This window comes from Scyliorhinus torazame, chromosome 1 (assembly GCF_047496885.1).
Source record: "Scyliorhinus torazame isolate Kashiwa2021f chromosome 1, sScyTor2.1, whole genome shotgun sequence".
NCBI lineage: Eukaryota > Metazoa > Chordata > Chondrichthyes > Carcharhiniformes > Scyliorhinidae > Scyliorhinus > Scyliorhinus torazame.
In genome coordinates, this window is record NC_092707.1 from 333,991,367 (window position 1) to 334,008,326 (window position 16,960).

Here is a 16,960-nt window from a genome sequence, read left to right on the forward strand (position 1 = left end):
TCGACAGAGCACAGAGTATCCGCTCTTCGAGCCCTGGGGTCGGTTCGGCCCCCAACCACTGGCCCTATCTTATCTTCGATGTTCGTCGTGAGGGGTTGAAGGTGGCCGAGCGAGGCGAATCATCCTTCCTGATGTCAGTGTAGTGGCATAATGGAAGTGAAAGTGCTTCGTTCGTTGGAATCCTTGAGTGATCCTTGAGGCGTATTCGCTGATCCTGGCTTGGCGTCTGCCTTCTCGAGCAATGGAGATGGTGTCATTATCCTGCAATTCTTCTATAATTATGGGTGTTACTCCCTTGTGATTCAGTTGTTGATCAGTTATTCTTGCCTTGTCTCCTGCAAGTGCTTGCGAGGGCTATCCTGTTCTAGCAAAAATTATAGTGTTGATTACATGAAATGTAGTCTGTACACAGTTTGCTCATTTTTATCATTATTTGTTATAATCCTTGCGGTTATGGTAGGGTTTTTTTTTTTTGACACCCTTATCTCATTTAGAGTGAAGATGAAAGGAGCTGGGGTTGGGGGGGGTGGGGGGGGGGGGCGGTGGTGGGGAGGTGCCGGTGTGGGCTGTGGAGGGTGGATTGTGGTGGTGGTCGTGGGTGATAGGATTCGTCAAGTCTCATTGTGATTGAGGATAGCCTCCTTGTTAGAACTGACCATCTCGGGTTTTTCTTTGTTTTCTTGTTATTTTGGACTTGAGAATCCATGCCTTTCTCCTTCAATGACCTGTGTAGATTATGTATCCTGTGGAGGACTGGGTCCTTCCTGACTCATCCTTGTGGTTGGAGTTTTCCTCTGTGTCCTTTGTTCGAGCTATTATAATGGGAGGCTATGAGTGGTGGTGCACACTGAGCTGGGTTTGGTTTGACAGGTTGGTTAAAGAGTGAGACTGTTCTTTGCGTCCTTTCTAAGATGGTGGTCTGTGCTGGGTGATAGCTGATATTTTTTAGATCAGTGCAGGCACACTTCCCTTAGGGTTTTTTCTTTTTCTTCTTTCCTTTCTTTTTTTTATTCGGGTGAACAGGATGCTGTTATTAATCCTGGTCCAGTCCAGTGGTTTAAGGGTTGTACTGGGGAGGAGGGAATCACCCCCCCCCCCCCCCCCCCCACCCCCACCCTCCCACACAGGGCACCCAATTTATGGGTAACTTGACAGTTCTTCTTCCCTTTGGTGATAGGGTCTCCCCAGCTGGGGCTGGTGTAATTATCATTTCTTCTGTGATTGGAGAGGTGCAGGTCCGGCTGGGGTATGGGTGCTGGGATGTGCTGGAGGTCCTGAGGGTTTTTATTCCGGTGTGTCGCAAAGTGTTGGACTAGGCCAGGTCCGGTCTGTGGCTGGTACCCTGTTGACTCCTGGACCTTGCAATGTCCTTTCCTGAAGGTGCCTATTAGGAGTGTCTTGAGAGGCTGGGTATTGCTTCTTCGGTGCACCGGGGCCTAGGTTGAGATGAGTGCCGTATTTAATGATTTCTTGGTTGAATCATCAGCCTATTCTCTTCTTCATTGTTGGGTGGTTGGTGGGCGCCAGGGAAATAGGGAACCGGAGCTGGGCCCTGATCGTTTCTTGGCTTGTAGTTTGCTTCTGGTAGCTCTAGCTCTTCTTCCTTCCTGTTTTTCTTGAGAGGCCCAGAAGGCTTGATTATAATCGAAGCATGTTGTTGCTGGTCCTCTCTGTATTAATGTATGGAATGATGTTGATTCTGTACCGGGCCTGAGACTGGGATTAAGTTGAGTTGTGTGGTATATGTAACTCCCCTTTAGTATTCGCTTTCTTGTGCATTTATTTTGTTTTCTTTTGTAGCGGTGGGTATAAAGAATTTGTGATTGCTTCCTGCATGGGTGCAGATGGGGTATCCAAGGAGATGAGGCTGTGGTGTGCCATCGGTGCCTTTGGTACTGCTAGAGCTGAGGGAGATTTATATTGCTGTGTGCTTTAACATGAAGTGGAAAATGTACCCTGAACTCTCTTGGTAATTGCAAGCAGATGCATCATGGGAGGGTGTGCACCATTTTACCATGTTTTCATGGTTTCATCCTGTTCCTCCCTTGGACTCTGGTGTTGCTTATGGAGGCATCTAGCTTTGTCTAATGATTGTATCGAGCCACTGATAATGTTGTTCTCCGGTGAGGAGGACCCTGCTACAGAGGCAGAGGCAGCAGGGGGGGGGTTGCCATTGCCGAACTTACTTCATTATTATTGGGTGGCGAATGTGGACAAGGTGTGGTGGTGCTGGGAAGGAGAAGGGGTAGAGTGGGTTAGGATGGAGGAGGAATCTTGTAAGGGGTCTAGTTTGATGGCTATGGTGACAGCAGCGTTGCCAATGGCTTCAAATAGGTATTCAGGGAGCCCGTGGATGCAGTCCACGTTGAAGATATGGAATCAGTTGAGGAGGCATTTTAGGGTGGAAGGGATGTCGGTGCTAAAGCCGCAGTGCGAGAATCATGGGTTTGAGCCGGGGAAAATGGATACTGTATGCAGCAGGTGGAGGAAAGTGGGGCTGGTCAAGGTGGGTGATCTGTATTTGGTGGAAGGGTTCGCAAGTCTGAAGGAGCTAAGGGAGAGGGTAGAGCTGCCAAGGGGGAGTGAGTTCAGGTATCTGCAGGTTGGGGACTTTGCACGAAAGGTCTGGAGGGGGTTCCCTAGGTTGCCGGGATACACCCAGCTGGAGCGACTTTTGCTTCCAGATGTGGAAGGGGAGGGAAGAATTGAGGATATGTACAAGTGGCTGGGGGAGCAGGGAGGCGAGCGGGTGGTGAAGATCAAGGAAAAATGGGAAGCGGAGTTGGGAGGGGAGATCAATTGGGGAGTATCGAGTGAGGCACTGCATAGGGTAAACGGTACCTTCTCTAGTGCAAGGATGAGCCTGATACAGTTTAAGGTGATGCCCAGGGTGCATATGACTCGGGCGAGAATGAGTGGGTTCTTTCAGGGGGTAGTAGATGAGTGTGAGAGGTGTGGGCGGGGACCAGCGAATCAAGCGCACATGTTTTGGGGTTGCAAAAAATTGGGAAGATTCTGGGCGGGAGTTTTCGCGGTCTTAGCCAGCATAGTGGAGGAGGAGGTGGACCCTTTGGTAGAGATATTTAGGGTTTCAGAGAAGCCGGAGCTCATGGAGAGGAGGAAGGCCGATGTCTTGGCCTTCGTCTCTCTGATTGTACGGTGACAAATTTTGCTGGAGTGGCGGTCAGCATCACCACCGGGGATAGTGGCTTGGTTGGGTGATCTGTACGACTTCCTGCGATTAGAGAAGATAAAGTATGAGTTAAGGATCTCTTCAGGGAGGTTTGAGGAAAGGTGGGGAATGTTTGTGACCGTGTTTGAGGGGCTGTTCATCGCGGGGGAGGGGGGGGGGGGGGCGAAAAAGGGGAAAAATCTGTACAGATCGTACAGTTGATTGTTGGGAAGTATGTTTCCCGGGGTGTTTATTCACTGTAACCTGTCTTGGTAAAAAGATAATGTTGTTCTCGTGTTATCCTCTGTATTCATGTATGTTGAGCATTTTTTGTCCTGCTTACTGTGATTATAATTTTATTGCATTGCTTAAAAAATGTAAAATCCTAATGAATACACTTAAAAAAAACCTGTTGAAGACAGTGTTGGGTATTGTGGTGTTGACCCTCCATAGCTGACATACAGCCCACCAACAGTGAACATCAAGGTTCACTGATAAAGAATGGTCACTTGGTGAAGTACTGGAGGGGCTTGGGTGTACACTGAACTGTAGCCTATATTCCCATACAAGTAAATCAACAGAAAGAAAAATTGGTGTTTGATCCAATATCACACATTTCACTACATCATCAAAAATTAACATTACCATGCACACAAAAATACACATTTTAATTGGAATAGGCAGGGTTTTGGAGTAACACGGCTATTTTCTGATTTTTGTTGCCAGGAGGGAACCTTGCCCAGGACTGCACAATGTTTGGATGTTGGGGTGCATCCAAAGTTGCCACATTTGTTCTTGGTGGGGGAAATTCTGTGCCTTCAATGTGAGTGTGAGCCCTCTAGGACTTATTACATTGATAAATACATTGGAACTGGTCTGGGAAATTCCCTATTTACTTTAACTTACTTGTTGGAATGGTAACCTCTGATCAATATATCATCTGTTACTTCTTTGAGAAACTGTAAATATTTCATCTCATCTTCCCTGAACAGAAACATGATATAAAATAACATTATTATTATTCTTCACAAATATTGACTCGATTGGTAAACTTTAGTTCAGGCTTATTTAGAGGATTGCATTCAGTTCTGGGCACTGCACCTCAGGAGGCACATTGAACTTTGACGTGGAGGGGTAGAAGTGCACTTTTACCAGGGTGATAGCAGGGCTAAAAGAGTTACATTATGAGGATAAGTTGCAAATACGAGACGTGCGTTTCCCTCATGTGTAAAAAACTGAGGTAATCAAATGGAGGTACCATAGATCCCAGACACACATGCTATACTTACATTAGTAGTCAGCCTCAGTTTTTCACCCTAAAAATGTAAGCATGGCACAAGCAGTATGGTGGCACAGTGGTTAGCATTGCTGCCTCACAGCACCAGGGACCTGGTTGAATTCCGGCCTTGGGTAACTGCCTGTGTGGAGCTTGCACGTTCTCCCCGTGTCTGCATGCGTTTTCTCCCACAGTCCAAAGATTTGCAGGTTAGGTGGATTGGCCATGCTAAATTTCCCCTTAGTGCCCAGGGATGTGCAGGTTAGGTTACGGGAATTGATCAGGGTGAGTGCGGCAGCAGACCTGGGTAGAGTGTTCTTTCGGAGGGTCAGTGCAGACTCGATGGGCTGAAAGGCCTCCTTCTATGCTGCAGGAATTCTATGATTTTAAGCAGGTGATACGGGCTATGTTGTGAAGATTTGTGGGAGTTTAATACATGCCCTAAGAGTGCAGACCCCGTGTGGCAAACAACAAACAGAATTGAGTCTTTTAATGAAAGAATTGAAGTAAAAAACTGACTTAAAATCACAAGTTTTAACAAGAGGCCCAAAATTAAAGGCACCATCAGAACAGGGACTAGTCATTTGATCTCGAGAAGCTTGCACTGGAATGGGTACTCAAAAATCGTCAGGATGTTTCATTGTCACCAGAAATACAATACATAAAACAAGGCCAAATCAAACCCTGAGTTCAGCAAAGACTTCAGAGCAACAGCGAGTTGGAGGGGCAGCACGGTAGCACAAGTGGGGGGCAGCACGGTAGCACAATTGGGGGGCAGCACGGTAGCACAATTGGATAGCACTGAGGCTTCACAGTGCCAGGGTCCCAGGTTCGATTCCCTGCTGGGTCACTGTCTGTGCGGAGTCTGCACGTTCTCCCCGTGTCTGCGTGGGTTTCCTCCGGGTGCTCCGGTTTTCTCCCACAGTTCAAAAACGTGCAGGTTAGGTGGATCGGGCATGCTAAATTGCCCTTAGTGTCCAAAAGGGTTAGGAGGGGTTATTGGGTTATGGGGGTAGGATGGAAGTGAGGGCTTAAGTGGGTCGGTGCAGACTCGATGGGCTGAATGGCCTCCTTCTGCACTGTATGTTCTATGTTCTATGTGAAGATGCTTTATGAAACAAAAATGTTGAGTGTGGCAGCAGAAGACCATAATCGCTCAGAGTCTACCAAAGGATCTCGGCTGCAGTTTTCTGGCCCAAGGTGAAGTGACTCCCGCCACGGCGTGACTGGACGATCCCGTTGGCATGCAGGGCTAGAATATCACGTCCCTCCATGCCAAAATGACCATTTCCAGTGATTCATCATAAGACAGGGGCAAAAACACAAGTGGCCATTACGCCACATAGGCAACATGGGTGAAATGCCATGTCATAGGCAAAGTGATTCAAATGGAATTTGAAGGAACTTGCTAAACTCTTTGTGTCGGATGCCAAAGACAATTAATTTGAGAGGATTTAAAATGCTTGCATTGTCGTAAAAGGCAGCTTTGTATAATTAATGAATTCAACAAAATGTGCTTCATCAATTCAAAATAAATTACCACTGTTAAAGCATTTATTTCCCACATCTCAAAATGGCAACCACTCACACCCACATCAACGGGGATTTACACTTTATACTTATCTTATTAATCAACCATCATTTTTGGAATTATTCTGGAGGCTTCAAAGGTAGTCTTATAAGTCAACATCTACGGTGTTTAAAATTATGAATGGTGTTAATACGGTAAGATAGAAATAAATATTTTCCTCTGGTAGGAAATCCAAAGCAAGGGGGCAAACCCTTAAAATTAGCACTCCAGCATCTGGGGTGGTATCAGGAAACCTTTTTTTCACACTAGGTGGTAGTTCGAGGATGTTTGGTACTTTCTCCACTAAAGTGTTGCTGAGACCAAGCCAATTGAAAATATTAAAACTGAAATTGACATATTTGTTAGGCAAAGGGACTAAGGATTATGGTACCAAAGTGGGTAGGTAGAGATGGGTGCAGACCAGCCATGATATAACTGAATGGCAGGTAGACATGAAGATTGAATAGACTACTTCCATTCCGATGTTTTTCAATCATTTACTGTGGTAATCTGGAACAGCTGATTCTGATAACAGCTGCATCTATCTGCAACACAATGTAATAGTCACATTTATTAAATGCAACTACGCATATTGTGTTATTTGAATGCCTAAATATTTGTCCGTGTAAAATGTGAAGTGTTTGGCAGTCCCAGAACTTTGTCTAAAGGCTAAAAGGGTTATGCCTTTTAAAATTGACTTTACAGGATGTGGGCATCGCTGGCTAGAACAGCATTTATTGCCCATCCATAGTTACCCTTCAGAAGGTGGTGGTGAACTGCTTTCCTGAACCGTTGTAGTCCCTGGGGGGTAGGCAAACCCACAGTACTATTAGGGAGGAAGCCCCAGGACTTTGACCCTGCAACAGTGAAGGAATGACAATATATTTCCAAGTCAGGATGGTGAGTGACTTGGGAGGGAATCTCCAGGTGGTGCTGTATCTGCCTCCAAGTATCTGCTGCTCTAGTCCTTCTAGATGGTAGTGGTTGTGGGTTTAAAAGGTGGTACCTAAGTAACCATGGTGAGTTCCTTCAGTGCATCTTGTAGATAGTACACACTGCCACTGTTCATTCGGGTTGAATATATTGAATGTTTGTGGAAGAGGTAGCAATCAAGTGGGCCAGATCCCGGAGGGAGACCGTGTCTTGTCGGCCGTCGGGGTGTCCAACATAGGCATACTGGGGTTTAGCATGGAGGAGATGTACCCTCTCGACCAGTGGGTCCGACTTGTGGGCCCGTACGTGTTTGCGGAGTAGGACGGGTCCGGGGGCTGCCAGCCATGTTGGGAGCGAGGTCCCCGAGGAGGACTTCCTAGGGAAGGCAAGGAGACGGTCATGAGGTGTTTTGTTGGTAGTAATGCACAGTAGTGTGTCATGATATTCAGATAAACATCATGGTGCAAACACACATACACACTGATGGACAGATCAACGGACCAATCAATACACTCGCAACATCACAGCCAATCACAAGCAAGAGCAGACACACTATAAAAGGGGGAACACGACACTTCCGATTCATTCCAGCAGGAGACAGCTCAGGGCACAGAGCTCACAGCAAGCCACTCAGACATTCACCATGTGCTGAGTGCCTCTCCAAGATGGTGTTAGGGCTGGGTCCACAGGTTAGACGGTAATGAACGAACCGCAGTAACCAGTTTACAAATGTTAATATTGTTAGTAATAAAACTGAGTAGTACCTTCCGCAACCATGTTGGTTCATCTGTGTAGCAGAGCACCCAACACGACATAGTACCAGAGTGGAACCCAATACCTGTGAGACCTATCTATGCATCCTCAGGAATCCGCCATCCTGTGCCATGGACACCATCAGCCCGCCGCAGCCGCTCCAAATTGCTGGAAACCTCGGCGTTAACTAGAAGTTGTTCAAACAGCGCTCCCAGTTCTTCCTGGAAGCCACAGAAAGGGAGAATGCTTCGGACACCAGGAAAATCGCCCTCCTCCTCTCCACGGCAGGGCAACACGCCATCCACATCTACAACTCCCTGGTGTTCGCGGAAGGTGAGGACAAGATGAAGTACAAGACGGTCCTTCTCAAACTCGAGCAACACTTCAGCGTCGAGGTAAATGAGAGTTTCGAGAGGTACCTCTTCCAGCAGCGCCTGCAGGGTAAGGATGAGCCTTTTCAATCGTTCCTTACACACCTCCGTATCCTTGCGCAGACCTACGGTTACGAGGCCACCTCCGATTCCATGATTCGGGACCAGATAGTTTTTGGCGTCACCTCGGGCACCCTACGCCAGCTGCTCCTCAAGATAAAAAGTCTCACCCTAGCCACCGCCATCGAAGCCTACGTCCTCCATGAAAATGCGACCAGCCGCTGCTCCCAATTCCAAGCGGCTGAATCGGCATGGCAGGGGTCCTACGCGGCCGAATCGGCAGGGCAGGTGTCCTACGAGGCTGAGCGGGTCCAGTCCATCGAGTTCCTCCCGGCCCGCGGCCCGGACGAGGGCGGCCATTTTGCGCGCTTTTCGCAGCCTCCCGCGCTTGTACGTGCCAAAAGAGACGTCGACGCAGAGAGACGTGACGCGCAGGCGCGTTCTACGCAGGACCGAACTGCGCATGCGCGATGGCGCAACAAACGCCATGACGTCACGACGTGCGGCAACTGTGGATCCGCACATTTAAAGAGGCAATGTCCAGCAAAGAACCGACAATGCCTCCGCTGTGGCAAAATGGGCCATTACGCTGCCTGCCAACGCTCCCCAATTCCGACAGCCTCGCAGGGACGTGCGGACCATTCAGCCTCCATACTCCGAATCATTGGATTGGATTTGTTTATTGTCACTTGTACCGAGGTACAGTGAAAAGTATTTTTCTGCGAGCAGCTCAACAGATCATTACGTACATGAGAAGAAAAGGGAATTTAAAAAAATACATAATAGGGCAACACAACATATACAATGTAACTACATAAGCACTGGCATCGGATGAAGCATACAGGGTGTAGTGTTAATGAGGTCAGTCCATAAGAGGGTCATTTAGGAGTCTGGTGACAGTGGGGAAGAAGCTGTTTTTGAGTCTGTTCGTGCGTGTTCTCAGACTTCTGTATCTCCTGCCCGATGGAAGAAGTTGGAAGAGTGAGTAAGCCGGGTAGGAGGGATCTTTGATCATACTGCCCGCTTTCCCCAGGCAGCGGGAGGTGTAGATGGAGTCAATGGATGGGAGGGAGGTTCGTGTGATGGACTGGGTGGTGTTCACGACTCTCTGAAGTTTCTTGCGGTCCTGGGCCAAGCAGTTGCCATACCAGGCTGTGATGCAGCCTGAAAGGATGCTTTCTATGGTGCATCTGTAAAAGTTGGTAAGAGTCAATGTGGACATGCCGAATTTCCTTAGTTTCCTGAGGAAGTATAGGCGCTGTTGTGCTTTCTTGGTGGTAGCGTCGACATGGGTGGACTAGGACAGATTTTTGGAGATGTGCACCCCTAGGAATTTGAAACTGCTAAACATCTCCACCTCGGCCTCGTTGATGCTGACAGAGGTGTGTACAGTACTTTGCTTCCTGAAGTCAATTACCAGCTCTTTAGTTTTCCTGGCATTGAGGGAGAGATTGTTGTCGCTACACCACTCCACTAGGTTCTCTATCTCCCTCCTGTATTCGGACTCATCGTTATTCGAGATCCGGCCCACTATGGTTGTATCGGCAGCAAACTTGTAGATGGAGTTGGAACCAAGTTTTGCCACGCAGTCGTGTGTGTACAGGGAGTGCAGTAGGGGGCTAAATACGCAGCCTTGCGGGGCGCCGGTGTTGAGGACTATTGTGGAGGAGGTGTTTCATAGATTATCATAGAATTTACAGTGCAGAAGGAGGCCATTCAGCCCATCGAGTCTGCACCGGCTCTTGGAAAGAGCACCCTACCCAAAGTCAACACCTCCACCCTATCCCCATAACCCAGTAACCCCACCCAACACTAAGGGCAATTTTGGACACTAAGGGCAATTTATCATGGCCAATCCACCTAACCTGCACATCTTTGGACTGTGGGAGGAAACCGGAGCACCTGGAGGAAACCCACGCACACACGGGGAGGATGTGCAGACTCCGCACAGACAGTGACCCAAGCTGGAATCGAACCTGGGACCCTGGAGCTGTGAAGCAATTGTGCTATCCACAATGCTACCGTGCTGCCCCTGTGTTGTTGTTCATTCTTACTGATTGTGGTCTGTTGGTCAGAAAATCGAGGATCCAGTTGCAGAGTGGGGAGCCAAGTCCTAGGTTTTGGAGCTTTGATATGAGTTTGGCTGGGATTATGGTGTTGAAGGCGGAGCTGTAGTCAATTAATAAGAGTCTAATGTACGAGTCCTTGTTTTCGAGATGCTCTAGGGATGAGTGTAGGGCCAGGGAAATGGTGTCTGATGTGGACCGGTTGCAGCGGTATGCGAATTGCAGTGGATCAAGGCGTTCTGGGAGTATGGAGGTGATGCGCCTCATGATCAACCTCTCGAAGCACTTCATTACGACTGAAGTCAGGGCCACTGGTCGGTAGGCATTGAGGCACGTTGCCTGGTTCTTCTTTGGTACTGGTATGATGGTGGTCTTCTTGAAGCAGGTGGGGACCTCGGAGTGGAGTAGGGACAGGTTAAAGATGTCCGTGAATACCTCTGCCAGCTGGTCCGCGCAGGCTCTGAGTGCACGACCAGGGATCCCGTCTAGGCCCGTCGCCTTCCGAGGGTTCACTTTCAGGAAGGCCAATCTGACTTCGGAAGCTGTGATGGTGGGTATGGGTGAATTATGGGCTGCTGGGGCACTCGCCAGCGGATTGTTGCTTACCTGCTCGAACCGAGCATAGAATGCATTGAGTTCATTGGGGAGGGGTGCGCTGCTGCCAGAGATACTGTTCGGCTTCGCTTTGTAGTCCGTTATGTTGTTCAGTCCTTGCCACAACCGCCGAGAGTCTGTCTGTGACTCTAGCTTGGTTTGATATTCTCTCTTGGCATTCCGGATGGCTTTGCGGAGGTCGTACCTGGATTTCTTGTATAGGTCAGGGTTGTCTGCCTTGAACGCCTCAGATTTGTCCTTCAGTAGGGAGTCAATCTCGCGATTGAGCCATGGTTTCCGGTTGGGGAATGCACGTACTGCTTTCTTTGGCACGCAGTCGTCCACATATTTGCTGATGAAGTCTGTGACGGTGGTGGCATACTCATTTAAGTTGGTCGCTGAGTTCTTAAATATGGACCAGTCCACTGTCTCTAAGCAGTCACGTAAGAGCTCTTCTGTCTCCTCGGACCAGCACTGCACAACCTTCTGCACAATCATACCCGGACGATATACAGGCCGACGATACAGACGACCGGGAAGCCTTCCGCGTTGCGGTCATCGACAGGAACCAGATTTCTCCAAGCTGGACCCACCAGCCGATGCCAGTGAACAGTGTCAATCCGGGTGATGAATGGTGTGCCACCCCAATGGTCAACCGATCACCAATCACATTCCGTCTGGACACTGGTGCCTCCGCCAACCTGATAGCATGGTCAGCCTTCTACGCCTTGAAGGTCAGACCACCAATTCGGCCATCCCGTTGTAAAATGGTCGACGATAACGGAAACGTTATCCTGGCCATGGGATCCTGCCAGCTCCAGGTGACGCACAGTGCGTATAAGGCCACACTGTCCTTCGAGATTGTTGGTTCATCAAAGGACTCCCTGCTAGGCGCACAGGTGTGCAAGGTTCTCCACCTCGTTTAGCGGGTACACGCTCTGTCTCCAGAAGGCACGTCAGACTTCCCGGACGCTGAATTTAGGGTACAGCTCCACTCGCTCCTCGCCCACAACCAGGAGGCATTCGAAGGCATGGGCACACTGCCCTATACCTACAGAATACAGCTCAAACCGGATGCCACCCCAGTCATTCACGCACCTCGTAGAGTCCCAGCACCACTCAAAGACCACCTCAAGCAGCAGCTGCAGGATCTCCAGGACCAAGGATGCTATCCCAGGTCACGGAGCCCACGCCATGGGTCAGCTCCATGGTGTGCGTAAAAATGCCCTCTGGCGAACTCCGGATCTGCATCGACCCGAAAGACCTGAACAACAACATCATGAAGTAACACTACCCCATACCCAAACGGGAGGAGATCATGAGCGAAATGGCCCGGTCTAAAATTTTCACAAAGCTTGATGCCTCGAAGGGTTTTTGGCAGATCCAACTGGTTCAGTCCAGCCGAAAGCTGTGCACCTTCAACACTCCTTTTGGCAGGTTCTGCTATAACAGAATGCCATTTGGCATCAACTCGGCATCCGAGGTATTCCACAGAATCATGGAACAGATGATGGAGGGCATCGAAGGGGTGCGCGTCTATGTTGACGACGTCATCATCTGGTCCACCACACCACAGGAGCACATCAGTCGTCTCCAGCGTGTCTTCGCGCGGATACGGGAACACGGCCTGCGCCTCAACCGAGCAAAGTGCTCCTTTGGCCAAACTGAGCGAAGGTTTCTGGGGGACCATATATCCCAGTCGGGAGTGTGTCCGGATGCAGACAAAGTGAGCGCCATTACAGCCATGTCGCAGCCGGCAGACAAGAAAGCAGTGCTACACTTTACTGGCATGGTCAACTTCCTGGGGAAGTTCATTCCCAACCTTGCCTCCCACACAACGGCTCTTCGCCACCTAGTTAAGAAGTCCACGGAGTTCCAGTGGTTGCCCGCACACCAGAAGGAATGGGAGGAGCTCAAAATTAAGTTCACCACAGCCCCGGTATTGGCGTTCTTCGACATCTCTCGGGATACGAAGATCTCGACTGATGCCAGCCAGTCCGGCTTTGGGGCGGTACTCCTGTAATGGGACGACACTGCATCATGGGCCCCGGTCGCCTATGCCTCGCGGGCCATGACCCCCACTGAACAGCGCTATGCGCAGATCGAGAAGGCGTGCCGGGTTTGTTGACCGGAATAGATAAGTTCCACTATTACGTGTATGGTCTCCCCCAGTTTACCGTGGAAACCGACCATCGTCCCCTGGTCAGCATCATACATAAAGACCTGAATGAGATGACCCCTCGCCTCCAGCGCATCCTGCTCAAGCTCCGGAGGTACGACTTGCAACTGGTCTACACCCCGGGTAAGGACCTCATCATTGTGGATGCCCTATCCAGAGCAGTGAGCACACCGCCCGATTCGGAGGGGTTCGTCTGTCAAGTCGAAGCGCATGTGGCCTTCACATCGGCCAATCTGTCAGCTGACGATTCAAGTCTGGCCCGTATTCGCCGGGAGACTGCGGCTGACCCCCTTCTACAACGTGTGATGCGCCACATGACGGGAGGGTGGCTCAAAGGACAGTGTCCACAATTCTACAATGTCCGGGACGACTTGGCCGTCATTGACGGTGTCCTCCTAAAGCTAGACCGGATTGTGATTCCACACAGCATGCACAAGTTGGTCCTCGACTCACTGCATGAAGGCCATCTCGGGGTTGAGAAGTGCAGACGGAGGGGCCGAGAAGCTGTATACTGGCCGGGCATCAGCGATGACATTGCCAATATGGTGCTCAACTGCCCCACCTGCCAAAGGATTCAGGTGCCGCAATCCCCCGAGACGCTTCAGCCCCATGAGTTTGTAACGTCCCCCTGGGCGAAGGTGGGTGTGGACGTCTTTTATGCGCTTGGCAGGGACTACGTAATCATCATAGATTACTTTTCAAATTATCCAGAGGTCATACGCCTGCACGATTTAACATCGTCTGCTGTCATAAGGGCCTGCAAAGACACCTTCGCTCGACATGGCATTCCGATGACTCATGTCGGACAATGGGTCCTGTTTTGCAAGTGAAGAATGGTCTTCTTTTTTGCTTCGTATGGCTTCACACACGTGATGTCCAGCCCTCTGCATCCCCAGTCAAATGGAAAGGCGGAAAAGGGCGTTCATATCGTCAAGCGGCTCATCTGCAAGGCTGCTGATGCCGGATCGGGTTTCTACTTAGCCCTGCTGGCCTATCGCTCGGCCCCACGAGCCACTGGCCTCTCACCAGCCCAGCTGTTGATGGGTCACGCCCTCAGGACTACTGTGCCATCCATTCTTGTCCCTACACTCGACCACATTCCAGTACTGCAAAGGATGCGACAGCAGCATGCTCAGCAGAAGGTGGCACACGACACTCGGGCAACTGATCTTTCTGCCTTGGCGCCTGGAGACAAGGTCCGCATCTACCTACCGGAGGATGGCTGGTTGGCAACTGCCGAAGTTCTCCGACGCGTGGCTCCCCGCTCGCTCCTGGTTCGCATGCCTGATGACTCCATTATCCGGCGCAATCGCCGGGCTCGTCGCCTGCTTCTGCACTCGCTACGTGATCATACGCTGGTGCCACGCCCTCCTGTTGTTCCTGATGTCAAATTCGTGGAGCTTCCTGCCACCATGCCCATTCCTCTGCTGCCTGTGGCCAGGCCCATTCTTCAGCCGGTGGTTCCAGACCCACCCTTGAGGCGGCCAACCCAAATTCGTCGCCCACCTGCTAGGCTGGACTTATGAGCCTGTTTGAACATTGGACTCACTAAAGGTTTTATGCCACTATGATAATAAGTTCCTCTTTCGTCATTACAGGAGTTCGTTTTGATGCTTGATGTTTACACTTGTTTTGTTGATGGTACAACCTCGTTGCTATGTCGCACCTGACACCTTCCTATGTATATAGTTTGGCCTCATGTACATGTTGTAGATATTGCACACACACACATTCAGCTGCACTCAGTGCACATCTATATTTATTACCACATAGGCACATATTCTTGTAAAAAAGGGGGGATATCATGATATTCAGATAAACATCATGGTGCAAACACACATACACACTGATGGACAGATCAACGGACCAATCAATACACACGCAACATCACAGCCAATCACAAGCAAGAGCAGACACATTATAAAAGGGGGAACAGGACACTTCCGATTCATTCCAGCAGGAGACAGCTCAGGGCACAGAGCTCACAACAAGCCACTCAGACATTCACCATGTGCTGAGTGCCTCTCCAAGATAGTGTTAGGGCTGGGTCCACAGGTTAGAGGGTAATGAACGAACCGCAGTAACCAGTTTACAAATGTTAATATTGTTCGTAATAAAACTGAGTTGTACCTTCCGCAACCATGTTGGTTTGTCTGTGTAGCAGAGCACCCAACACGACATAGTGATCAGATGGAGTGAAGTGCATCGTGGAGGACCTCCTGCCATCGGGACACTGGGAGATTCTTGGACCGTAGGGCCAACCTTTCAGACCGTCCCGTTCTCCCTCTCTACCTGCCCGTTTCCCTGGGGGTTGTAGCTGGTCGTCCTGCTGGAGGCAATGCCCTTGCTGAACAGGAATTGACGCAGCTTGTTCCCCATGAAGGAGGACCTCCTATTGCTATGGATGTAGGCGGGGAAACCGAACAGGGTAAAGATGCTGTGTAGGGCTTTAATGACGGTGGCATATCGGGACAGGGGATAGCGAAAGGGAACTGGGAGTACTCATCAATCACATTTAAGAAATACGTGTTGCAAATTGTGGCAGAAGCTGAGAGATCTCATCGGACGATACACGGCCACCCGAGTCGGGGTCCTGAGACGTCATCCAAGGTGGCTGCCCCCATGAATCGCACATGGCCGGCTGGGAGATCTCATCAGGCGATACATGGCCAGCCAAATCGGGGTCCTGAGATGTCATCCAAGATGCCTGCCCCCATGAATCGCACATGGCCTTTGAGGAGAGGAATGGCAGCGGGCCCGGTTCGCCTGTGGAGACAGCGGCGGCCGACCGGGCCTGGCATACTGCCACGAGGTGCCCCTTCTTCCCGCAGTCCTTGCAGATTGCGGATCGGGCCGGGCAGCGTTGCCTGGGGGTGTTTGTTTTGCCCGCAAAAATAGCATCGCCACCCCTCCCCCCCCCCCCCCCCCCCCCCCACGGGGTTTCCTGGCTGCTGCACTGTACAAGCCTGTGGGGAATTTAGGCGTGCTTTGGAATCGGCCGCAGGTGGGGTCCACCCTGCCCATGCGGGTACCGTGCGGTCGGGAACATAGGCCTGGGCGTTGCGAGAGGCTACATCTAGGGAGTGCGCAAGTTTCTGTGCCTCTTTAAGCCCAAGCTTATCGTTTTCCAGCAGTCGCTGGCGGATTTTAGCGGAAAGCATGCCCGCAACAAAAGCATCCTGTATTAAGAGTTTGGTGTGGTCATTGGCTGAGACTTGTGGACAGTTACAGTTTCTACCTAACACTAACAATGCACGATAAAAATCGTCCAGTGGTTCCCCAGGGATCTGCCGTCTGGTAGCTAAAAGATGCCGAGCGTATACCTGATTCACAGTGCGGACGTGGTGCTCTTTTAACAAAGTCATCGCGTCCTCGAAACCGTCCGCGTCTTCGATAAGCATGTAGATTTCTGGGCTCACCCTTGAGTGGAGGACTTGCATTTTCTGTTCCTCCGTGGGGTAGTCGGGGCCATCCTGATGTACCCGTTGAAATATGCCAGCCAGTGTTTAAAAGTTACTGCTGCATTTGCCGCGTGGGGGTTGATTTGTGGACACTCTGGCTTGATGCGGAGAGCTGCCATTCTTCAATTTTGTTCATTAAATTGATGCATGATCAATCACTACTGAAGCGAGATTGTAGTCCAATTGAAGGCTTTAATGAACAAGTAGTTACCCAGCAGCTCCGGTACAGAATGACTGCTGTGGGTGAAACACAGACTCTTATGCTCCGCATGCTGGGCGGAACCAGCAGGCAGGTTCCACCACTCATACTACAGTGTAGCCTACCACAAACACTTTTTCATCTCGTTCCCAAATCATAACATTATGAGCATAACACCAAGGGCAGTTGGTGGACTCAATATCTATTTGCCTAAATTTTGTGTTCAAGTTCCTGGATTTGGGAATTTGAATCCACAGCCTTCCGACTGAGAACTGAGAGTGCCAATATCGAGTCACAGTTGACACCTAATAAGAGTGTGCTTCAGC

General features: G+C 50.1%; 1 protein-coding gene across 2 annotated transcripts in view; it reads right to left on the reverse strand.

The window, feature by feature from the left end:
- Positions 1–16,960, reverse strand: part of LOC140425144 (spermatogenesis-associated protein 7 homolog) — a 378,775-nt gene that overhangs the window by 176,854 nt on the left and 184,961 nt on the right. For both annotated transcript variants that reach the window (XM_072509088.1, XM_072509078.1), the window contains exon 9: positions 4,079–4,156. In XM_072509088.1, the coding sequence (XP_072365189.1) occupies positions 4,079–4,156 (78 nt within the window). The remainder of the gene's footprint in view (positions 1–4,078; positions 4,157–16,960) is intronic.